Raw genomic sequence first — 25791 nt, 5'->3', positions numbered from 1 at the left:
AAACTTTTATTGTGTCTACTTTGTCACTAGAAAACTTTGTTGAACACCATTCTTATACATTAATCTTTATGTATTTCTCATTATTTCTTTAACAAACTGTTTTGGTAATAAAACTGCTAGGTCAAAGGATGTGACCATCTTTTGTCATATGCTATAAGGCAGTCCGATGGTAAGCATTCTATATAAAATATGCATGCCTTATTCTTTGGCTATTTGGAAGTAGTTTTAAAATCTTAAATATGAATAGCAGATACATAAAAGGCTCATTAAATTTTAATGCTTTGCTTCTCAAGTGTGTCTAAGGCTTAAACATCTATTATAGTAAGTTTTTAAAATGTTAGAACAATAGTTAGCTTTCTGGTGTTAGATACCCAAACCTCAGTTACCTTTTCTGCTTCCCGTGTATCATCAAAAAGTCTCCTCTGTCTTCTGGCAGGAATTGGTTTAGCTGTTTCCCAGGCTTCTACCCACATATTGCTTGGAATCTTCATTCGGGCACTCAGTTCTCCTTTCAGAACCATGTTGCCCTTTTCATCAATGACTTCCTCTTCAATATAATCCCGGGGTGAGTACCACCTCACAAAATCTTCCAGAAAACAACCTGGATTTGCTGCCTAAAATAAGGCAAAAAAAGTTCAGCAGAATCCAGTAACAATCAACAGTTAGTGATAAGCTTGTTTGCAAAATCATACTTTCACCAAAAATTACCTAATCTTTACAAAATCTAATATGTGACCTGAGTGTGGCCTTTAAAATAGGCCAGATGTTCAAGTACCAAAACCATTTTCTTTTGTTGTCTCCACTTTGCAGAAAAAGAACACATTTTCCTTCGATGAATTTAGACATAAAAATCTGTTGTAAAATGAAAATAACTCTCTTAAGTGGATTATAAGTTATATAAGTTAGTTAAAAATTATAGCATAGTAACTACTCAATAGTTGGAAAAGTATCAAATAAGCTTGACTCAAGTAATTAAATAATACACAACACAATTAGAATAATAACACAATAATGGAAAAGTTCTACTCTTTTTTTTCTCTCAAAAATCAATACTGGTACTGCAGTAAGTATCAGCCAACCTCAGAAATGTTCTATTCAGTCATCAAATTCTTGTACTTTATACAACAAATTACCATCACATACATTGCTTTTGTGTTGTTAAGGAACTGGAATTCTAACTATTGCTTTTCAGCTTCTGAAACCAACTAATTAAACTTTCATTTACTGGATAAGTCTATAGAATTAATGATGATGCATGCCAAAGTTCTTAAGTAATTCTACATTCAAGCCTGGAAAAAAAGTAGAGGCTTCACAGTGTTAGTGGTAAGGCATGGAAGTCTTCTTGCAAGTGTCCAGTGATGTATTAGTAGAATACTAAGGATAGGCATGTATGTATGTATATATACACAAACTCAAAGAATATGTGTACACACATTAAATACATACCTTTTTAGTTATATTCTCTACCACAACATATACTTCCTGCTATACGTACTATTTTATTTGCCTATAATAGTTAAGTGATATAAACATTAACAAGAATGTGCTAATAAGCAGAAAGGTCGGGGCACCTGGGTGGCTCAGTTGGTTAAGCGTCCGACTTTGGCTCAGGTCACGATCTCACTGTCCGTGAGTTCGAGCCCCGTGTTGGGCTCTGTGCTGACTGCTCAGAGCCTGGAGCCTGTTTCAGATTCTGTGTCTCCCTCTCTCTCTGACCCTCCCCCGTTCATGCTCTGTCTCTCCCTGTCTCAAAAATAAATAAAACGTTAAAAAAAAAAATTAAAAAAAAAAAGCAGAAAGGTCATTTTCTTCCTTTTTAAATTAAAATAACTCCAGACCAAAATGAAAACAGACATGATAAGAATAGTAGCCTTAAATGTGAAGAGCAAAACTGCCCATTTGTCCTCACTGAGTCCCCTGACAACCAGCTTCACCATCCCTATCAATTCAAGAAATTCTCCTGAGGGATGAGGACTCAGAGGAAGAGTCAGCAACATAAACTTCCAACGACTATGGCATCATGGCAATAAAAAAATGCTGCAAACAGTAATGGGTCAAGATTACTGCATGACTCAGGATTCATGTACAAAGATCTGGTTATTAACCAGGCAACACCACACCCACATAAAAACATCCCGTAGTACACAAGTTAAAAAAGACCTTTCACACCAAAATTCTTTCTTCTGGCTTGCCTTACTGTACCATGTACCAGGCTTAACCTACAGCTACCAAAAAAAGGGTCAAGGCTCACTTCAGCTGTGTTTTCTTTCTACTGTTACAGTATGTACTCCAAGGAAATGCTTGAGAATAGGTCCTGCCCTTCTGGAACTGAGAGGGGCAGGTACCTAAGGTACCTATCAGCATCCACCCAAAGCTCTGCAGACTCTCCTAAGGGCCCCTAATACTAGTCACCCCCATATAAAAAAGGAGAGGCAACCATATCTACTTTAGAGTGACTATGTATTTCCTTAAACCTATTAACTGATTCCCACATAGGCAGGGGCAGATGTGTTTAAGTTGGCTATTTGAAATATAATCTTTTTATTAAAAGAATATTTTAAGAGATTTGCAGGTACCCAAGTGAGTCTAAAAGAGTCCAATGAGCTTGGTTTGCTGAAGTACAGTGTTGGAATCACACAGAACCTTCCCATAAGGGGCTAATATGTTTCTAGAGGAAAGCTTTTACAGTTTCGATTATGAATCCTAGATTCATAGATCCTAGGAGTGCCTAGATCCTAGAAGGGCCTCTGCAAGGATGCGGTAGCAGCACAGGGGCAGATAAATATGAAGGCAGCTAGAGGTCAGGTAGGAAAACAACTGCTACAGAGGCTGGTACTTCCTGTTGTGCACATACATCATAAGCCAATTCCCTTTTTCTACCTTTTTGATTCAACACATGCCCTGAGAGCCAACTGTCCTCTCTTTTTCCACTGTTACTATTTTGTTTTAAAACAATACATCTCTTTTGTCTCATGGCAGAACAAAACACACAGATATTCCCTATCTTCTTAGTCTCTAAGAAAAACATGTACCTATCAAGAAGTTTACTAAAGACTTTTTTTTCTTTTGGTAAAGATGGGGGAAATAAGCAGGGAATAAAAGCATTCCCTTTTACTGTCCTACAATCTGCTAACAGGGAAGATAAAAGTGACATAGGTTTTCATAAGTTGTTTCTGTTGAAAAAAATGAAACTCAAGTTGGCATACAGCACAAAAGCAGGACTGATTGGAGGCTATGGAACAGGGAGATGGAGACCATCATAGATAGCAGCAGGTCAAGGAGGAAAATCTGGGCATGGGAAACAGTTCAGAGTATCAGCAGGAGGCACAGGGAAGGCCTATGGCCCACCAGGCTACCCACTTGGGGTTTTTGTTCTGTTTGTTTTAATATACATGGCCTTGCCTCTACTTTCAAGAATAAGTAATTCAAAAACAAGGGCATCTGGATGGCTCAGTTGATTGAGTGACTTCAGCTCAAGTCATGATCTCATGGTTCATGAGTTCGAGCCCTGCATCAGGCTTGCTGCTGTCAGCGCAGAGCCTGCTTCGAATCCTCTGTCCCCTCCTCTCCCCCGCCCCCCGCTCCTCCCCTGCTTGTGCTCTCTCTATAAAAAATAAATACACATTGAAAAAAAAAAAAAAAAAAGACCTTTTTCATCCCTGGGTTTTTAAGCTAATAAGCCAAATGTCACCATTCTCTGAATCCTCTATGTTCCAACACAGGACTATATCTAACCCTAAAATATTCTTCTTCAGGTAGCAAATGCCTACTTACCCTCAAGTAGTGACTCTTCTGAGAAACCCTCCATGACCCACTCAGTAGAGTCAGTCACCTTTCTGACACTGCCTTCCTAAGTGAACTCATCACATAACTGTTTACATATCTCCCTCCAAAACTTCAGTAGACTGTAACTGAGTATAATCAAGCAGCCTATGTTAAATCTTAAGGGTTTCCTAAAAGCTGTGCATTAAATTGGATAAACACATAAAGGAGAAAAACATTCCAATGCACATACAGAAATGATTCAATTCTCAACTTCCAACTACTATTCAAAGATTGTTCTTTTCTTGTTTTAAATTTAAGAACCAAGTCTGGCTATGACCTTTAGGAGATAAACGTAGGATGCTGTAACTACTAATGATCTCAAAACATTTCATAAAAAAGACATTCAAGCCTTCACACCACTTTAGAGAGTGACTTTCACAGCTTCATCCCAGAATAGCTCCAAACAGACTCCGAAGCTCTGACAGTGTGACCCACCTTAAAAGACTCCATATCTGAGAGCAGACAGGCACTCTGCATGCGTGCTCGGAGGTGAGCCCCTTCTGCTGATGTTCCTAATTTAGCTAGAACCTCTGACTGCTCCTCCAGCAGATCTTCTGTCATAGGTGCTGGTTCCTGTGAAGCACAAAAGGACAAAGCTCATGAACAGCTTTTTTTAGAAAAAGCAGAACTATAAAAATAAAGACAACAATTATTTCATCTCTAGCAGTCACAAAATCTGTATTTAAAAGAATTCAGAGAAATTCACAAGTTTTTTAGAACCTACATAAAAAATTAACAAATTAATAACAAATATGACTTTCAGCATACCTCCCCCCCCAACAAATAAGATTATCATGTTTTTCTTGACAGGATTAACAGCCAAAAGACAGGAATTTGGGTGCACTGAACATTTTCCTGCCTATTAATGATAAGAAATGAAGTCCTAATGATATGTTTATGTGTGTCATCACTAGTTACAACCAGGTTTTTATTACAACTAGTAAGAGAAGAAAATTGATAAATATGAAAATTAAAATAAAGGCAAATGATTTGAACCTCAACTAAAAGACCCCAAATAACTAAGTCTTATGTTGGCAAAGCTGCTTTGAGTTTAGGTTCCAAAGACATTCTAAATACTAATTCCCACAAGAAGTATTTGGATTTTTGTTTTAGGAATCAGAGACATTATATATTTTAATGGTAACCCCAAATAAAAAAGAAGCTAAGGCAAATCTAAAGGAAGATACAACTGTAGAATCATTGTAAGAGTGACAGAAAACATTTCAAAACTGCTGAAAGGAACTTAAGGAAAGTTCTGAGAATTGATTCCATTAGATTTTATATCTGAAATATGAAAGCACTCAACAATCCAGAGACTAACCAAACAAAGCTTGCCTGCTTCGTTGTTAAAGCCAGAAAAACATGGACTTTTCTATTCCTACATAGTAAGATAAAGCCCAGTGGAAGTAAGTGTTTAGAGCACCTTGACAATAAATACATTCCTTCTAGATGTCAAGAGCTTACTGTAAAGCAGGGTTTCATAGCCTCGGCACTAATGACATTTTAGACTGGATAATTTTTTTGTGGTGGGTGTGTCCTTCGCATTGTAGGATGTTTAGCAGTATCTATAGCCTCTATCTATCAGATGCTTACAGCACCACTCCACCTAATGACAAGAAAAAATGTTTCCAGGGGTGCCTATGTGGTTCAGTCAGATAAACATCTGACTTCTGATTTCAGCTCAGGTCATGATCTCAGGGTTGTGAGATCAAGCCCTGCATCGGGCTCTGCACTGAATATGGAGTCCACCTCAGATTCTCTCTCTCCCACTGCCCCTCCCCCTGCTTGCTCATGTACACACACTCTCTCTCTGTCAAAAATAACAAAAACAAACAAACAAACAAACAAAAAAACAGAAAGAAGTTTCCAGGCATCACCAAATATCCCTGGGGGGTTCAAAAAAATCACTCCTCATTTGAGAACCAATGACATAAAAATAAATACTTTTCACAAATATCTGTCAATAATAAAATAGAAGCATGGTAAACCTATAGCATTCAAAACACATAGCAACAAACAAAATAACTGTTTTCTTCTATCTTCCTCATTTTTGGAAGTTTTTTCTTTTTTTAATGTTTTATTTATTTTAGAGAGAGAGAGAGAGCATGAGCAGGGGAGGGGCAGAGAGGGGAAGGCATAGGAAGAATAAAGCCTGGCATATACTCAGTAAATGCTAGCAATTAGAGACAAAATACTTAGGTTTTCATTATGAGCTTCACATTGATTATCAAAATACCTCAAATTAAAAAATGAACTCCAGTGAAGCAGGCCTTCAGTCTTTCCATTAGGAAAGGAGCTACTTTTCATTGTCCTACAGCCCTGCAATCTCAGGATGATAGGAAAGAAATGACATGTTGAAAAGACACTGACAACCCTTCCTACCTGGAAATCTCAGCCCAACTCTAAGTGAAAAAGAACATGATCAAGAGGAATATAAGCAGGAAGTAGCCTGTGGACTATACACTTAAATATTTACCCCTTCTAAATATGCCCAAAGCTTTCTCATATACACGATCTCACGTGAGCACTGAGAAGAGGTCAGGGCATTTTACAACTGATGAAACAGAGGCACAGAGACAAGTGCCCTACCCAAGATCAAGGGGCAAAACGATGAAGCATCAAACTGAAGAGAGAATCTCAGACATCTATCTGATGCCAACCTTGAGAACTACTAGTTTGGTTCAATCCACTAGTTTACAACTCTTGCTCTAACAGATCCTCCATAGTTTTCTCTTCTAGCCCTGGCATTAGAATATTGGGTAGTCTTTAAGCTTTTTCTAACCATAAATTTTAGGTTGAACTAAATCTACATGAAAGGAATACAAAAGAGTGCTTAAATTCTTATGAAGTAAGGATCTATATAAATTATTTTTGTGTGTGATATACGCAATTGATTAATGGCACATTTTAAGCTAATTTCTTAAGTGTGAAAGTGTGTTTCAACTGGAATCATTTTGAATTCCAGTCATTTTATGTAAGTACATATACAATGATTATAATTTAAGTGAGATTAACTTTAAAGAAAGTAAAATAGACTAAAAATCTGCCCTGATTTGCCTAAATGTAAGATATAAAAATGAATTTCTAAAAAAAATGATGCATGCTGAGGAAAAAAAATAAGTTTAAATTATTCTAGATTTAGATAATAAATTTGAATATGAAAAATGAAGCATCTAAAATAAACAAAGGAAGTATATAGCCTTTTGAAAAAAAAATAAAGATTGAGCTTCCAGAATAACTTTCTTGGACTCTTCATTAACCCAATCAAACCAAGATAATACATATGCAACTGGCCCGTTAAAAATAAGAATATTGTTAATTAAAACTTGGAAAGAAAAAAGACGTAAAAAAAAATTAACTTTTGCTGGACACTTACATGACAAATGTTTTTAAACACGGTATGTGGTTTAATCCTTAACAACCCGGAGTGATACAAACTGTTATTGGTTTTTAAGGCATTTAATATTTGTTTATTTAAAAAAAATTTTTTTTATATTTATTTTTGCAGAGAGAGAGAGACAGAGACAGAGCATGAGTGGGGGAGGAACAGAGAGAGAGGGAGACACAGAATCTGAAACAGGCTCCAGGCTCTGAGCTATCAGCACACAGCCCGACGCAGGGCTCGAACTCACGGACACTGAGACCATGAGATCATGACCTGAGCCAGAGTCGGACGCTCAAACGACAGAGCCACCCAGGCACACCACAGAGCCACCCAGGCACACCATTTAATATTTGTTTATTAAACAAATAAATAGGTAGTGTTTTAAAACTGGAGATATCTTAGAACAAGATAGAAATACTTTCCTTTTCTTCTTGTCAATCAGTGATATTAGAACCACTTAACTTTTTAACCACTTTTGTGAAGTATAAATCGACATTTAAAGGGTACATTTGATAAGTACATACCCATAAAACAATCACCAAAATCAAAATAATGAATTTATCCATCACCTCTCAAAGTTTCCTTATGGCCATTTTTAGAATATCCATTAAAAAATAAACAGATAAACAAACTGTGGTATATCCACGCAATGGAACACTACTAAGCAATAAAAACGAATGAAGTACTTATATACATAACAAAATGTATGAATCTCAAAATAATGAGGCTGAGAGAATTCCTTCTTACAAAAAAGTAAAAATAAAATTTACTCAAAATTTTAAAAAATGCAAACCAATCTATTATTATTTGCTTTTAGAGATTAAAACAAGTCTCAGAAAGAAAACAGAGCTTGTACTAGCAACACTGTTAGTAGGTGGTAGTGTTAGAATATAAATCTAGTTTCATTGGATTCCAAAACCAAGGTTTATACCACAAGATCTCAATGCGAACTGCATGCACCAAAACAAAATTAGAAAAAATACACTCTTGGTTTCTAGCATTAGAATGTTCTGTCCTAATACTAAAAATGAAGAATGGAATACCTAAAAAATAGAATTCAGTTTTAAAAGAATAAAGCAAAAAGGCTATGGCCTATCAAACAAAAACATTAATCTTGTAAATGATAGCCACCTGGCAAAGAAATAATATAAGCATGGACAACAGAGTTAACAGAATCCATGTTTAAAATTATCAAGCAAACATCCCAACACCTAACTCTATGATTATTAATCAATCCACTTCAAATATAAAAACTGGTTACAAAACTTTCAAGTAAATCCTTGCCTCTTGAGAAGCAATACTAGCCACTTATATAAAGAGAAAGTTTTCTGAAAGAAAGTTTCTCTGAAGAATAACAACTCTATGATTATTAATCAATCCACTTCAAATATAAAAACTGGTTACAAAACTTTCAAGTAAATCCTTGCCTCCTGAGAAGCAATACTAGCCACTTATATAAAGAGAAAGTTTTCTGAAAGAAAGTTTCTCTGAAGAATAACAACTAAAAACTGAGTGCTTATTGTGAACTAGAACTGTATTCACTTATCATGTGCTATTTCATTTAAAATTCACAATTATCTTGGGGCGCCTGGGTGGCTCAGTTGGTTAAGCATCCAACTTCGGCTCGGGGAATGATCTCACGGTTGGTGGGTTCAAGCCCCGCATCGGGCTCTGTGCTGACAGCTCGGAGCCTGAAGCCTGCTTCGGATTCTGTGTCTCCCTCTCTGCCTCTCTCTCTCTCTCAGAAATAAGTAAACTTAAAAAAATAAAATAAAAATAAAAATAAATAAGTTTTACAATTATCTTAATGATAACCTCAATATGAAAGAAAAGCATTTGATAAAATATAATACCTCTTCATAAAAAAAAAAAAACACAAAAACTCAAAAACCAGGAACAGAAGACAACTTCCTTGATATGATAGATGATACCTCTATTAGATACCCTCAATGATTATTATATGCTTTCTTCCTGATACTGAGAACAAGAGAAAGTATCCATATACTAATCACACTGCACTGGTGGTACAGTACAATAAGGCATGAAAATGAATTAAAAAGTGTAAAGGTTGGAAAATCAAATTCAAACTCTCTATATTAGCAGATAACATGAGTGTGTCTATAGAAAACTCCAGGCGCGCCTGGGTGGCTCAGTTGGTTAAGCATCCAACTCTTGATTTCAGCTCAGGTCATGACCCTAGGGTCGTGGGATCTCTAGCCCTCCACTGAGTTTTGGGCTGAGCATGGAGCCTGCTTAAGATTCTCTCTCTCCCTCTGCTTCTCTCTCCCACTTACATGCCCTCTCTCTCTAAACAACAAGAACAAAACTCCAAATAATCTACAAACTACTAAAAGTAATAAGTGAATGTACTTAGATTGCTAGATCCAAAATCCATATACAAAAATCAACTGTTTCCACATATCAGGGCAAAAATTTTTAATGGAAAAAAAAATTTTTTTTGAGAGAGAGAGGGCAAGACAGGGAAAGTGGCAGAGGGAGAGAGAGAGAATCTTAAGCAGGCTTCATGACTCACCATGGAGCCTGATGCAGGGTTCAATCTCAAGACCCTGGGATGATAACCTGAGCTGAAATGAAGAGTGAGACACTCAACCGACTGAGCCACCCAGGCCCCCTTAAATGGAATTTTTAAAAATGCCATTTGTAACATTTAAGAAATTACAAAGCTTTTGAATTAAATCTAATAATAAAAGATATGCAAAACCTCTACATTAAAAACTATAAAACACTGATAAGGGAAAGTAAAAGAAACCTTAAATAAAATGAGAAGTATTTCATGGTCATGGGACTCAAAATTAAGATGTCAATTCTCCCCAAGTTGATTTATAAATTCAATGCAATATGAACTGACATCCCACCAAGATTATTTTGTATGTGGAAAATGAAAAGCTGATTCTCAAATTTACATAAGAATGCAATGGGCAGCCAAGATAATCTTGAAGAACAAAGTTAGAAGATTTATGCTACATGACAGAAAGACCGTAAGTTACAGTAGAATAGTCTATTATTAGCACAAGGACAGACAAAGAGACTAATGGACAGAATACATAGCCAGAAACAGACCAACATACATATGGTCATGTGATTTAGAACAAAGATACCATTGCCATTCTGTGAGGAAAAAACAACTCTTTTGAATAATGGTGTTGGAACACAGCTCCATCTCTTTATAGGGAAAAGAGAATCAACCACTTCTTCATACCAAACACAGTCAATTTGAGGTGGATCACAAACATAAATGCAATAGGTAAAACAATAAAGCTTCCAGAAGAAAACATAAGAGACTATTTCTAGGACAATGGGGTAGTTAAAAATTTCTTAAAAGGGAGACAAAGCACTGTCCCCATAAGATAAACATTAACAGACTAGACTTTATTAAAATTAAGAATGCCTATTCAACAAAAGGCATCATTAAGAAAGTGAACAGATAAGCCATAGACTGGAGACTGTGACCACACGAGGAGAGGGCTCTTGGAAGCCTGTATTTGATATTTCTCAAACTCTGTCCCATGGGCCACCTCTTGTTCCTGATTTTGCTTTGTACCCTTTTACTATAATAGATTATAGCTATGAACATGGCTATATATATATGTGCTGAGCCCTGTGTGTCCTCCTAGCGTATCATCAAACCTGGGAGTGGTGACAAACCAAATGTTAGGGATTATGCGGAATAAACCACAAGTATTATACACTGTTGGAGGAAATATAAACTAGTTCAGCCACTCTGGGAGACAATTTGGCAATATCTACTAAAGCAAAAATATATTTCTACCATGTGGCACAACAACTCTACTCTTAGAAATTTATCCAAAAGAAATTAAGAACCTATGTTCACCGAAAGACTCGTAAGAATGTTCACTTATTTGTAATAGCTCAAACTATCAACAACTCAAATTCCATCAGCAGGTGAAAGGACAAGCAAATTGTGGCATGTTCACATAATAGAATATTACAAAGTAATAAAACACACACAAATACTGATTCAGGTAACAATATGGATGAACTCACACGTGGTAGTTAAAAAAAGTTCAACACAGAGGGGGAATGATTCCATTTAAACACAGGGGCGCCTGGATGGCTCAGTCAGTTGAGCAACCGACTGCAGCTCAGGTCATGATCTCGCGGTTTGTGGGTTTGAGCCCTGCGTCGGGGTCTGTGCTGACAGCTCAGAGCCTGGAGCCTGCTTCAGATTCTGTGTCTCCTTTTCTCTCTGCCCCTCCCCCACTTGTGCTCTATCTCTCTCTCTCAAAAATAAATAAATGTAAAAAAAATTGTAAACGCAAAAGAGTAGGGGCGCCTGGATGGCTATGTCACTTAAGTGTCCAACTTTGGCTCAGGTCATGATCTCTCAGTCCATGGTTTTGAGTCCCGCTTTGAGCTCTGTGCTGACGGCTCAGAGCCTGGAGCCTGCTTCAAATTCTGTGTCTCCCTCTCTCTCTGCCCCTCCCCTGCTCATGCTCTGTCTCTCTCTCTCTCGCAAAATAAATAAACATTAAAAAAAATTTTTTTAAATGTTAAACACAAAAAAGCAGAACATAATTTCATTTATGAGATTCAAAAACTGACAAAACTAAGCTATAGTGATAAAAGTTACAAAAAGAGTTACCTGGAAGGGAGCAGTGAGCTACGCTATCCAATACACCTGGCTATTTAAATGTAAATAAATTTATCAAAATTAAAAATTCAGTTCCTCAGTTGCATACACATTTCAAGCACTCAATGGACATAGTATTGGACAAGAGAGCTAGAAATGTACAGTTTTACCTTCACAGAAAGTTGTAATGATCACTACTGTTCTAGGATGATGGGACTTTTTCATACTTTGATCTGGATGGTAGCTACATGAGTTTTTAAACACGAAAAAACTCACCAAGCTGTACATTTAAAATTTGTGCACTTTATATATAATTTATAAATCAATAAACGAGCAAATAAATGTTTTTTAAATGACTAGGAAAAAACATGTACAGTATATATAACAAAGGGTTTATATCTATCTAAAATATGAAGGACTAATACAAATCAGTAAGAAGAGGTCAGAAACCTAAATGAAAAATGATAGGCAAGTCAAAGGAAAAGATGGCCAAGAAACATACTAAATGATGCTTCAGTTCATGAAAAATCAGAGAAAACAATTTAAAACATTGAGATAATACTTTTGTCCACCATACTGTCTAAAATTTATATGACTGGTAATATCAATTGTTTATAACAAAATTAAGTATGAATGTAAGTACCATGAGTGCAAGAACCTTACTGTCAAGTTTACTGCTGAATTCCCAAGTTATAGAACAGTAGTTGGCATACATTAGGCACTCAATAAATATTTGTGCAAGGAAGAAAACAAGAAAGGAAAGCTGAATAGAGAACAATATTCCTTATTCCTATACATTCACCATTGACTAGAGTATAAAATAGGTACAGCCTTTTGAAGAGCAATTTCATAGCTTGTATATCTGCTTATCTAGCAATTCCATTTCTTATTTTCTTAAGAAACACTCAAATGTGAACACACAATGTGAGAAACTACAAGAATCTGTACTGTAGCACTGTAATAGCAAAATCTAGCAATAACATCTATTGTGCATCAAGAAGGAAATGGTTAAATAAACTATGGCTCTTCTACGCCATGGAATAGTAGACAGCAATTAAAAAGAAATAAAGTGGATCTACATGTACTGACATGGACAGATCCCAAGACATATTAGGTTAAACAAAAAGTTGTTTAATGCACACATTTAAAAACAACCCAAAAAAATCCACAAAACTATGTATCATATGTATACACATGTATGTACATCAATGCATAGTATCAGGTATAAGAAACTATAACGCAAACCAGTAACAGTGGCTACTTCTAGAGATGAGAGTTGAATTAGTGGGTAGTGGCTTTTACTTCTAAACTGGGTTTTTCACAATAAAACATACCCACATGTTGTTTATGCAAAAACAACCCCCAAAAAACTATTGCTCTACCTTAGGTGTTGTGTTGTTTCTGTTCTACTTCCTAATGTTTTATTTTTTTTTTTCAACGTTTATTTATTTTTGGGACAGAGAGAGACAGAGCATGAACGGGGGAGGGGCAGAGAGAGAGGGAGACACAGAATCGGAAACAGGCTCCAGGCTCTGAGCCATCAGCCCAGAGCCTGACGCGGGGCTGGAACTCACGGACCGCGAGATCGTGACCTGGCTGAAGTCGGACGCTTAACCGACTGCGCCACCCAGGCGCCCCCCAACTTCCTAATGTTTTAAAATGGCTTCACTTTATTTTTGAACAGATAAAACTAATCATATACGGGCACCTGGGTGGCTCAGTTGGTTGGGCGACTGACTTCGGCTCAGGTCATGATCTCACAGTTCGTGAGTTCGAGCCCCATGTCGGGCTTTGTGCTGACAGCTCAGAGGGTGGAGCCTACTTCAGATTCTGTGTCTTCCCCTCTCTCTACCCCTCCCCTGCTCACACTCTGTGTCTCTCTGTCTCTAAATAATAAACGTTAAAAAAATTAAAAAAAAATAGTCATATAAATAAAAGGATTTTTACTTTTGTTCCTCCTCTCCTCTTTTTGGATTTTATTTTTTAAAGACCTGTGTACTCACCACTTAGTTTAAGAAATAACCGATCACCTTACCATAAGGAACTACTATTTACCTAAACTTCAAAGCATTTCTCAATTTTAGAAATTGAAATACCTGAAAGCCCCCAATAGTTAATTTAGATTTCAAATCTTAGATCTTTGAGCAAAGACTGCTTAAAGAATTGCTCCTACCCAAAGCAACCATTTCCTACTAGGATGAAGATACGAACAACAAAATAAAAATAATCAAAACTTACAGAACCAGTCCATATCCTACCTGGGTCACTGGAATGTAGAGTGGTTCTCCATTATGTAGCAGAGTGAGTTTTCCATGCTGATGTAGTCGTCCTTCTGGTTTTAAACTTGCTGTCTCCTTAGGTCCTCCTTTCTTGCCACTCTCTTGTCCATTTCCTTTAAGTTCTTCAGTATCGCTTAGGCATTCAAAAAATTCTTCTTCACTGTCACTCCAAGAATCCCAAGATTTTCCAACCTCTCCCTTTTCCTTATCAGTATCTTTTAGATTATCTGGCCCCAGCTGGTCTCCAGCTTTTCCAGCATCCCCTGGAAACATATCTGAAGTATTTGTCTTTCTCCCCTCATCACGGGCCTTCTTTCTTTCAATACAACAATTTAACATCTTAAGAAAACAAAAATAACATTTGTATTTAAATTAGTTACAGTTAAATAAAAACCTATCCACTTCTTCAATATTTAATTTGCCTTCCCATTCCTTCCCTGGACCTTCTTGTGAATGACAGTAACTGTAAGTAATCTACAGTAGCATGATGAGAACAGTATATAACCCATTATTACATTTAGTATTAGAATAAGCTCCAATTAAATTAAGACCATATTTAGATACTGTCATTGAGAAATCTTTACCTGTAGTTTCTGATGCAGTAAACAACATCTTAGATCTGGGGGTCCACTTGCTAATCTATCAAATAAAGTAGTGGGAAAAGTTAGTTTTAGTAAAATGGCTTCAGGTATGCAAATTTCTTTGCTACTATAAATTTTAACCATAATGATAAGAAATCAAAAGATTTCAACAGGTAAGATAACTGAAGTGGAGCAAGTAAGACTAAAAGATCAAAATTTGTTTTATCCTTCTAGTCCACCAACAGCGAATATATTTTTCAAAGCTTAATAGCAAACTAGTAATAGCTCTCAAGTTAAGAGAAACTTAAAATGTCTCTAAATCCACCTCAGGAAGTAGCTAGGATACAGTGTTTCACACTATACAAAACAGATTAGATTATATATTCAGTTCTCAATTATTATTCTCAATATAAAAAACCACTCATCTCCACCTCTCTTTGCCAAGGGGAGCTTAAACCACCTCTTCTACACCACTAGGTTTCCAATAATCAGCCAGAGATAATCCAGCTAAGAGAGACTAGCAACTGACACAAGTATAAATATTTTTGGCTCAATCACCATTTCATATTACTCATATTATAATTCTGCCTTAGTATGGGTAGATGAGCAGTAACCTATGCAATATTGAAATATTTGGTAGCTATTTTATTAAGTGAAATGTCAACATAAATCCACAAAAAAAAATTACAGGCAATGTTCAATATCTGAATTTATAAACTCTAAAGATGTTTTCTCTTCACCTATAAAAATATATGTTTACTATAAAAGACTTAGAGAATACACACATCTATAAAAAACAAAAATAAAAATATAATTTCACACTCAGGGAAATTTCCGTTAACATTTGGCTTTATTTCTTCCCAATTATTTTTCTATAAATATAGATAAGCAAAACTGAAAGCACTTAGTGTACACAACACTATAATCTACTTTCTTGCAAATATTATGATCATTTTCTATGTTAGCAGATTTTTGGGAAAAACTTGTAATAGGTCCATAACTTTCCATTGTAGACATACATTATGATTTACACTACTCTTTTATGTTTGGTACTTAGGTTGCTTCCCTTTTTTTCCCTATCTGACACAATGAACACCTGTGAATATAAATCATGTTCAAAGTTTCTTACCACTTTCTTAGGACAGACTTCCTAGAAGAGGAGAATTAATGTGTCAAAAGTATAATTCTTCTAACAAACAAAAAGCCTACGTATACAAACAGAAACTGAAATTATTACCCTGGAATCAGAAAGTTGTTTTCCCATCTGAAACGCATTTCAAGAACAAATTCCTGCCAGAGGTGTGCCACTCCCTTCAATCCTCCATGGTAGAAATTGATCATACAAAGACACAAAGCCAATTTGTACGTTAAACTGTCAGATGGTGCAGATTTGAACTGATTGTAGAGATTCTGAATTTAACAAAGTAGAAACAAAGAAAAACTTGTTAACAACATATGTGCAGGCATAACCAAAAACTGGGAGTTTTTAATACTAAATCAACCTATCCTACCAAGCTAGCTTTTATCAAATGTTTAATACATTACTGCCTAAATTGTTTTTAGGTAGTCCCATGTTTTTAAGATTTCTTCAAGGACCAAAAAAATGAGGCTGTAGTTCAGTGAAGCGAAAAGTCAGAACTTTCCATTTCTTCTGTGGCATCTTCAAGATGTAATACAAACATGTTGCTTTAAAAATCTTTTAATTATAAATGAATATAAACTTATTAATAAAACCAAACACACAAAATCAGAACTAAAAATAAAAAGCCTGTTTTTCCTAATTTCATGAAATCTAGTTCCCAAGAGTAACTACCGAAAATAGTTTATCTCTACACCTGTCCCTTAAACATCTCATTACTCAATTTATCCAAGACTTGGATAAGAAACACATGAAAATTTTACTTCATTTTATACAGTTTATTTCATTAGTTCTCCACTCACTGTCTAGTTTTGAAAGAGAAGAAACTGTTGCAAAACATCAAATTGTTAAGTTTACAAAAAGTCTACAATGAAAGAAATCGTACAATCATGCACAATATATTTATTTTTTTCACTGCTTCCAGAAAAGCTCTTACTACCCAAAATACAGATCAATGGCCAATGTAATAGGTCATAATCTGAGTGGAGGCCATGATGTCTACTCAAATTTTCCTAAGGTGATTTTTAAAATACAAAGATCCAGGGCACCTGGAAGGCTCAGGCTGTTAAGCATCCAACTCTTGATTTCAGCTCAGGTCATGATCTCATGGTTTGTGAGATACAGACCCACATCAGGCTTTGTGCTAACAACATGGAGCCTACTTGGGATAGTGTCTCTCTCTCTCTCTCCCTCGCTCTCTCTCTGAGCCTTCCTGCTTGCTCACTCTGTCTCTTAAGTAAATAAACTTTTTTTTAAAAAGGTTAAAAAAATAAATAAAATAAAATAAAATAAAATAAAATAATAAAATAAAATGATCCTTATGCCACCAAACTGGCAATAAAGCAACCTCCAGAAATTCAATACATTTTAAATATTTTAATATTAAACTCCAACCAACTTACATATTCTTCACTCTCTGATAGAGGATTATTATTATCTACTGCAGAACTTCCATCTAATGGTTTCTCAGAAGCAGCATCAGGGAATAAGAACTTAGAAGGAAAAAAAACCACATTTCAACCAAATTTACTACTTTGTGTATATTCATAACTCATATAAACACTATTTTATTTTTTAATGGTTTTGCTGTTAAAAATGGAAATGTTCTCACTGTACTGGCCAGTGGTTCTACACTGTATCAAATATTTTTTGTTTTTCTTTGAAAATACAGTTTCAGCAATTAGCCAATTTTGGAAATCAGAGATTTCCTCCAATGTAACCACCTGGATTTGTAAACTAAACAATGCAAAACCAAAATTTCTTCATTATGATCCAAGATCATTAAATCTCCTTAAAAGTATTAAAGACAAAACATAACAGAAAAATTTTAAACATCCATATATTCATGAGGTTCCATGAAGTTGTATCATCCATGAGTTTTCATACATGAAATATTAAAAGTATGATATTTAACACCATAACTTTACAAAATACCCCTTGAAAGTGGGAAGCTGCCTAAACCTGTAATGACCAGTTTATCTTTTCAATGTGGTTTATGTGTGTGTAGGAATAGTAAAAAAAGCAAAAAACAAAACAAAACAAAAAAACAGTGCATATGACAGCCAAGCTAAATAACTAGAATAAAATCTCTAAGGATATATTCTTAAGAAGGGCCTTCTGTGCAAAAATTTATTTTCAGTCCTTTTACCTTTCAGTCTTTTTTACACTGTTCCTCCCAAGTGTTTTGTGGTACTGCTGACTTGTGATTCCTTTTACGATGCACATGTTGCCACACATTACAGAACATGCCAAGACATTTTTTTTTTTTAATTTAGAGGAACTACTATGTACCAACTCTCACTACCAAGTACATTTGCAAACAATATCCTACTAATACCATTGTGTGTTACTGCCCACTTCCTACAGATATACAAACTGAAAATGTGGTTAAGAGGCTCATTCAGATTAATGGTAAAGATGAGATCAACATCAAGTTTGCAGGTCCTGTATTCTCGTCTTTCCACTACTCAAAGGTTGTTTACAAGATGGTCTTAATGCAAAATAGCCAGAAGTATTATTATAACTACAATTATAGTAAGAACAGCTATCATTTATCAGAGGCCTATTATATGCCAGGCGCATAACAGAAGTCCTTTAATCCTCCCAGCAAACTCACAGGGTTTTATTACCCTCATTTATAGATGACGAAACTGAAATTAAAGGACTTCTTCAAAATTATATAGTAAGTCAGGATTAAACCCTGGTGGGCCCAGGCTGGGCCTGTTCCACCACTCTATACCTAACAGACACCTAAGCTCCTTCTAGTACTTACTAAAAAGTTTCTCTAGACTTTTGTTAAAGGAAGTTTTCAAAAATACAACTCTGATGTTGACCTTCTGCTTAAAACAGTATGAAACTGCAATATAAAGCCCAGTGTTTCAGTATGGCGGGTTACCTGCTATCTCTCCAGCCCTTGTTCCTGAAAAGCACCCTACAATACATCAAACTGTTCAATATGCTTTCTCACATCTCTGCTGTTTCTCTCTTTCTACAGCCTTCTCTTCAGGATGCAACTCAAATGCCCCTCTTTATGATGCCTTCCCTGATTCCAACTGCCCAGGTAGAGAAATATACATCCTCTACTGTGTTCTCACAGCCATTATGCCAGGCTTCTCCCGTGCAACAGTGGGAATTCACCGTATTCGGAGACTTTGTTTTACTCATTTTATATTCCCAATCCTGTGCTTGCCACATAGAAGGAACTGAACAGATAATGAAGAAATGAATATGCACACAGACATACAAAGATACTACATTTAGTTACCAAGAGAATAGTATTGAGGACATCATTATTCAGTGGTGACTCTTCTACACCTCTATGTTTTCGTATTTTCTTCTTTGCAGTATGTACCATATTTGAAACTGATAATTTATGAATTGGAACCGGTGCTGGCTCTGTCAACTTTGACAAAGCATGAGTTATATCAGCAATTTCTATAAAAAGAATAGAAACAAATACACATTATATCACCAACCTTAGCAAGTAAAAGCGATGAGCAAACAGTTGATTGTATAAAATATTTTAGTCACTCTTTTCACTGGTGTTATATCATCTCAGAATTCTAAAATTTTAATACACATATTCAGCTTTATATGCATCCATGATTGACAATGGTATAAAACAAATCATTTCTCCCCAGAAGTTCAAAAATAAACCTTTAAAAACCCTGCTTTACAAAATATCTTACATTTTTGGTAGAAAGAACTTATTAAAAGTGCTTAATGTTTTAAGCTCAGGGTATAACCTGGAGAGAAACGGTAGCAGTCTAGTCCATCAAAACTTCCTTTTCCAACTTCATTCAAATGTGAAAATAGATGAAAAGTTGCCGGAAAAATGTGCCAAGGAAAAAGGGTTAGACATCTGAAAGTAACTTAAAAAAAAAAAAAAAAAAGGAAAAGAAAAGAAAAGAAAGTAGGTCACCTCTCCCTTCTTCCTCAAATGTGGATCGTCCAAGAATCTCATCAGTTGACTCCTTTCGACGGCAAATTTTAAAAAATTCAGTGACAAAATCACCTACGCAGAAAAAAATGTTACTCATCTTTGACTTAACTAAAAGAAATCAGTTCTACAAATTAAAGTATGTCTTTTCACAAAAGCTAGAACTAATATGTGGTAGAAAAATAAACCAGTTTTTCCACCCAAGACAAAAATTAATCCTATGTCAAAAGGTAGCCCTGTTCTTCCTTTCTCTCCATGTCCTAGGATATAAAAAAAGTTTTTCCTCAGAATTCTTTCTAGAATGAAAAGTAACTGCACCTAAAAATATTACATACTTACTATGTACCTGAATAAGATAAATAATATCTGTTCTGAGTTGTAGAAGTAACAAGAATATTACTATATGCACATAATGTCACCCTAACTGCCACCCTTCTAGACCTCTGAGTCCATTAAAAAATTAAAATAAAAAGAAATTCTAAAGATATGTTTCTAGAAGATTAAGAAATTAGATAGTATAAAATTATTTTACCTTCAGCTGTATATTAATGGTAGACTTTATGTCATTATTATAAAGGGGAAAAGATTTGATATTTTCTAAAGAGCTGCAGTAAGATGTTTGTAAAAAAAATTAGTGTTTAACCAGAACCATCAGTACTAAAATTCCTACACAATACAAGATAACAAGGACATCTATGTTTTAGAATTCACCAACTAGTTCTAAGTAAATCTAGAACACTTTCTGGACTTCTTCAGAAAAGTAAGATAATCCTATAATTCAATTATATAAACTACACGATTCTAGTCAATTATATATGACTATAGAGTCCTATAATCTAGTCATATAAATGTATAAAATCAAAGAGGTTGGGTGGGATCATGGAACAATAACTTAAAATGAGAATACATTTTTAAAAATCTTTTAATGTTTTTTATTCATTTTTGAGAAAAAGAGAGAGCATGAGCAGGGGAGGGGCAGAGAGAGAAAGACACAGAATCCAAAGCAGGCTCCAGGCTCTGAGCTGTCAGCACAGAGACAAGGCTGGAACCCAGGAACTGTGAGATCATGACCTGAGCGTAAGTCAGATGCTTAACCGATTAAGCCAACCAGGCACCCCTTTAAATTAGAATACTTAAATTCTAAGGTCCTCTGCAATTATCAGAAGTCAGTGGACGAGGAACAATAAGAAACTAGGAAACAATTTAGTAAATAAATTTAACAATTTAATAATTCAATGAACAAGCAAGAGAAACTATTGAGCATTTACTATATGATAAGCACTGTATTAAATGTGATACACAAACACACTTGTGCCCAATCATATTTGATCCTCTCAAGACCTCTATGTATATACTGTGGTTATCTCTATTTTACTGAGAAGAAATTAATGAAACTTGCTCAAACTGACAGACCTAAGACTTAAAATAAGGTCTATCCAATTCTAAAACTCTTAATATCAACCCTCTACCATCTTCCTAATACCCCAAGACAGATTCACCAATGGAAGGAATTTTACCTTACACATCTTTGTATTCACCATTCTATAATTAGCAAAACATGTCAAATGCTAGTTAGCATTTAATGAAGAGCATATGATTAATTTTTTTTAAATCTTTATTTATTTTTGAGAGAGAGAGAAAGACAGTGTGATCTTTATTTTTGAGAGAGAAAGAGTGAATGGTGGAGGAACAGAGAAAGAGGCAGACCCAGAATCTAAAGTAGGCTCCAGGCTCCAAGCTGTCAGCATAGAGCCCGATGCAGGGCTCGAACTCATGAACCATGAGATCATGACCTGAGCCGAAGCTGGACGCTTAACCAACTGAGCCACCCAGTCACCTCTAGCATATATATGATTAATTTTAAAGAACCCAAAAAAATGATGCTTTAGAGAAATGCATTATTACTGTCATCAGTAAATATGTAGTAACTCCACTTGTTGAATGGTAATATATCAGGTTATACAGAGTGAACTGGCTTGGATGAACATGGAAATGGAGAAAATATTTTCATGTGTACTAAATGTGAGAAAAAAATGCAAAGACACACTGAGTAGAGATGGGTTCAAAAGACTTCATCAAAGAGATACACCTACCAAAATAATAAGAGAATGATAATGCCAGATATGGGATACAATAATATTATTTCAATGGCAAATCAACATTTTTCAAAGTATTTCTAGTATTTCACTTGATTTTCAAATAAGCCTATGAGACGTACAGTATTATTTACACCTCTTTTCCTCTATCAGAAAACAAGTTTGCAGACGTGGTCCAACTCTATGGAGGGGCTCTAATTAGACTGTCAAATCAGTATTCCTTCCATCATATACCACAGGTCCAGAGGATGACAAAACACAGAAAGTGCTGCACTAACAAGAATGGAAGATGCAAACTGCCACAAGAGGAAAAAAGGGAGTGACATAAAAGCATTAGAAGAATAAAACTCAGATCACGAGAAAACATCCAAGCATTCTGAGGTATAAACTGGTTAAAGCTAAAAGATGAGAAAGAAATCCTGCTAGTGCTATTTAAGAGTAACTAGGGTGTGTTACTGTTGGCAAAGATTTCTTTTACAGTGATGTTACCCGAGATCACACACACAAAAACCCAAATATACCCTTTTGATAGGTGAAATAAAGTATAAAGAATACATTCAGTCTTCCTAACCCAGAAGACAGGCAGAATGGTGGGGAAAGAACATAATTTCAAGAAAGTAACAGAAGTATGTCTTACCTAGCAAACACTGAGGATTATCAGCTTTTCGAACTCTAACAGACCAATGGGGAGCCTGAATAGGATCCAAATCACTAAATGCAAAACAATAAACGGAAGATCCTAATTATGACAATCTGCAACTCATCAATTTATCAAAATGCAGTCTAATTAATTATATAAAACGACAAGCAATCCATTTTACCTCCCTTAAACTTACTGTTACTCGGATGCATAAAGTCATTTGGATAAGTTTTAAAAATATATATAATCTTAAGAAGTCAAAGTTTATAGACAAAAAAGTACAAAAGGAAAAACCACAATCAAAACAGAATAATCAAAGCACACATATGAAAATTATTCTGAACAGGCAATATACACTGATAATCTAATAAAACAATTAATTTTAGGAATACTAAAAAAGAAACAAGAAACAAGCAAGTATGCACAATCACCTTCATCACTTTGTAACAATATTAAAAACAAAGACCACAAAAATTTGCACAAGATCAAAAGTGCCCTATTTTCTCAACTAAATAGATTACTATGCATACACTTAATGGAATACTATGCAGCAATTTTAAAAATAACAACAGAGACCTATATTTACAGGTATAAGAATGTAAAGTAATACACTAAATAAAGCAAATATGTAAACTTAAACTTTAAAAAGATATACTCCCACACAACTACGGAATCATTCTGCTGTACATGTGAAATAGAATGTTACATATCAATTATAACTCAATTTTTAAAGAAAGGATACACCCCAAAATGCTATTATTTAAGTAATAGGTTTCTATGTAGTCCTTATTTTCTTCTCTATACCCATCTAACTTATCTAATTAAGAAAGCTCATGTAATTTTTTTAATATTAACAAACACAATACATTTATTTCAATTACAACAAAAAAAGTGTCCTACTTCTCACTGTTTGCATCATGCATGAGAAAGTACTAAACTGGTGTTCCTCTTTCTCCACATTCTTCCTAGATAATACCTGCTATAATTTTTTAGTTGTTTCCATCACACAAGAGTACATGACTGACATGTTTTGTTACTTATGACATTTAATGATCAAGTATTACTCCTGCACATTCTGATGACCATTATTTCTTAAAGTATTTCAGGAAATGCTTCTAACCAGCTAAAAAAATTCAAAAGAATTATGCACTGAATCCCTGCTTAGAGAATCTGCTTAGAGACATCCTTGCTAAAACAAAGTAAGACTAAGATTGTTTGGGTGGAGGGGGGAGCTAAATAGGCAGTGGGAATTAAGAAGTATACTCATGATGAGCATAGGTCATGTATGGAAGTGTTGAATTACTATATTTAAACTTGAAACTAATACATATGTTAACTGGAATTAAAATAAAAATTTAAAAAGAAAAAGATTCTTCATTATATCCCTGAGCTAAAGATCACATTCCCAAAGTCAGCAGCTTAAAACACATCTCTAATACATAATCAGTCTAAAAAGCAATCTTTAAAGTAGAAAAATCAACTAACCTTATCAGAAGCTGATATAAAGAAAAAGGAAAGTTGCTAACCACCTGGCAGTTAATTTATTCTACTGAAAATATAATATTCAATATAATAACTCTTAAATACTTACGAATAAACATCATTATCCACAATGATACCTTCAGTCAGGTGAGGCCATGTAGTTGCTAAATGGAGTTCACTAAAATAAAACATAAAATATATCCAAAAGCTTTGATATTGTATGTATATCCTCTGACTCAGCAATTCTATTTCTAGAAATATATTCTAAGTAAATAAACAGAAATGCACATATAATTAGGTTAAAAGTGGTGCTACTTACACTACCATAAAACAGAAGACAACTAGTTTAGCACACCCATATGAAGTTACTATCTTACAGATATTAAAAACACATGCTAGGGGCACCTGGGTGGGTTCAGTTGGTTAAGTGTCCAACTTCAGCTCTGGTCATGATCTCACAGTTTGTGAATTCCAGCCCTGCGTCGGGCTCTGTGCTGACAGCTCAGAGCCTGAAGCCTGCTTGCGATCTGTCTTCCTCTATCTACTCTTCCCCCCACTCATGCTGTGTCTCTCTCAAAAATAAATACACATTAAAATAACTTTTTAAAAAAAGAACATGCTAGGGGCGCCTAGGTGGTTCAGTCAGTTAAGCATCCAACTCTTGATCTTGGCTCAGGTCGTGATCCCACAGTTGGTGGGTTCAAGTACCACTATGGGCTCTGTGCTAACAGTGTGAAGTCAGTTGGGACTCTCTCTCTCTCTCTCTCTCTCTCTCTCTCAAAACAAATTAAAAAAAAATACAGAAAACTATAGTTTTCAGGAACTATAGAAAGCTTATGAAAGAAATCAAAGACACAAAAAAATGGAAAAATATTCCACGCTCCTGGATAGGAAGAACAAATGTTGTTAAAATGTCAATACTACCCAAAGCAACCTACATATTCAATGCAATACCTATCAAAATACCAGCATTCTTCACAGAGCTAGAACAAACAATCCTAAAATTTTATGGAACCAGAAAAGACCCCAAATAGCCAAACAATCTTGAAAAAGAAAACCAAAGCAGAAGGCATCACAATCCTGGACTTCAAGCTGTAATACAAAGCTGTAATCATCAAGATTGTGCCAAGTATGGTACTGGCACAAAAACAAACACTCAGATCAACGGAACAGAATAGAGAAACCAGAAATGGACTCACAAACGTATGGCCAACTAATCTTTGACAAAGCGGGAAAAAATATCCAATGGAATAAAGACAGTCTCTTCAGCAAGCGGTGTTGGAAAACTGGACAGCGACATGCAGAAGAATGAACCTGGACCACTCTCTTAAACCATACACAAAAATAAACTCAAAATGGATGAAAGACCTAAATGTAAGACAGGAAGCCATCAAAATCCTCGAGGAGAAAGCAGGCAAAAACCTCTTTGATCTTGGCCACAGCAATTTCTTACTCAACACGTCTCTGGAGGCAAGGGAAACAAAAGCAAAACTGAACTATTGGGACCTCATCAAAATAAAAAGCTTCTGCACAGCAAAGCAAACAATCAGCAAAACTAAAAGGCAACCGATGGAATGGGAGAAAATATTTGCAAATGACATATCAGATAAAGGGTCAGTATCCAAAAGCTATAAAGAACTCATCACACTCAACACACAAAAAAACAAATAATCTAGTGAAGAAATGGGCAAAAGACATGAATAGACATTTCTCCAAAGAAGACATCCAGATGGCCAACTGACACATGAAAAAATGCTCAACATCACTCACCATCAGGGAAATACAAATCAAAACCACAATGAGATACCACCTC

The 25791-nt window shown here is 35.3% G+C and overlaps 1 protein-coding gene across 5 annotated transcripts in view; it reads right to left on the bottom strand.

The window, feature by feature from the left end:
- Window positions 1-25791, bottom strand: part of RAB3GAP1 (RAB3 GTPase activating protein catalytic subunit 1) — a 112948-nt gene that overhangs the window by 21665 nt on the left and 65492 nt on the right. For all 5 annotated transcript variants that reach the window (XM_043573276.1, XM_043573277.1, XM_043573280.1 and 2 more), the window contains 10 exons: window positions 24088-24156; window positions 22494-22567; window positions 19743-19835; window positions 19086-19255; window positions 17224-17313; window positions 15920-16092; window positions 14686-14740; window positions 14081-14440; window positions 4261-4398; window positions 387-614 (listed from right to left, as the gene is read on the bottom strand). In XM_043573276.1, the coding sequence (XP_043429211.1) occupies window positions 387-614; window positions 4261-4398; window positions 14081-14440; window positions 14686-14740; window positions 15920-16092; window positions 17224-17313; window positions 19086-19255; window positions 19743-19835; window positions 22494-22567; window positions 24088-24156 (1450 nt within the window). The remainder of the gene's footprint in view (window positions 1-386; window positions 615-4260; window positions 4399-14080; window positions 14441-14685; window positions 14741-15919; window positions 16093-17223; window positions 17314-19085; window positions 19256-19742; window positions 19836-22493; window positions 22568-24087; window positions 24157-25791) is intronic.

This window comes from Prionailurus bengalensis, chromosome C1, assembly GCF_016509475.1.
Source record: "Prionailurus bengalensis isolate Pbe53 chromosome C1, Fcat_Pben_1.1_paternal_pri, whole genome shotgun sequence".
Lineage (NCBI taxonomy): Eukaryota > Metazoa > Chordata > Mammalia > Carnivora > Felidae > Prionailurus > Prionailurus bengalensis.
Note: the sequence above shows the minus strand (reverse complement) of the source record. Positions and strands in the feature narration are given on the sequence as shown.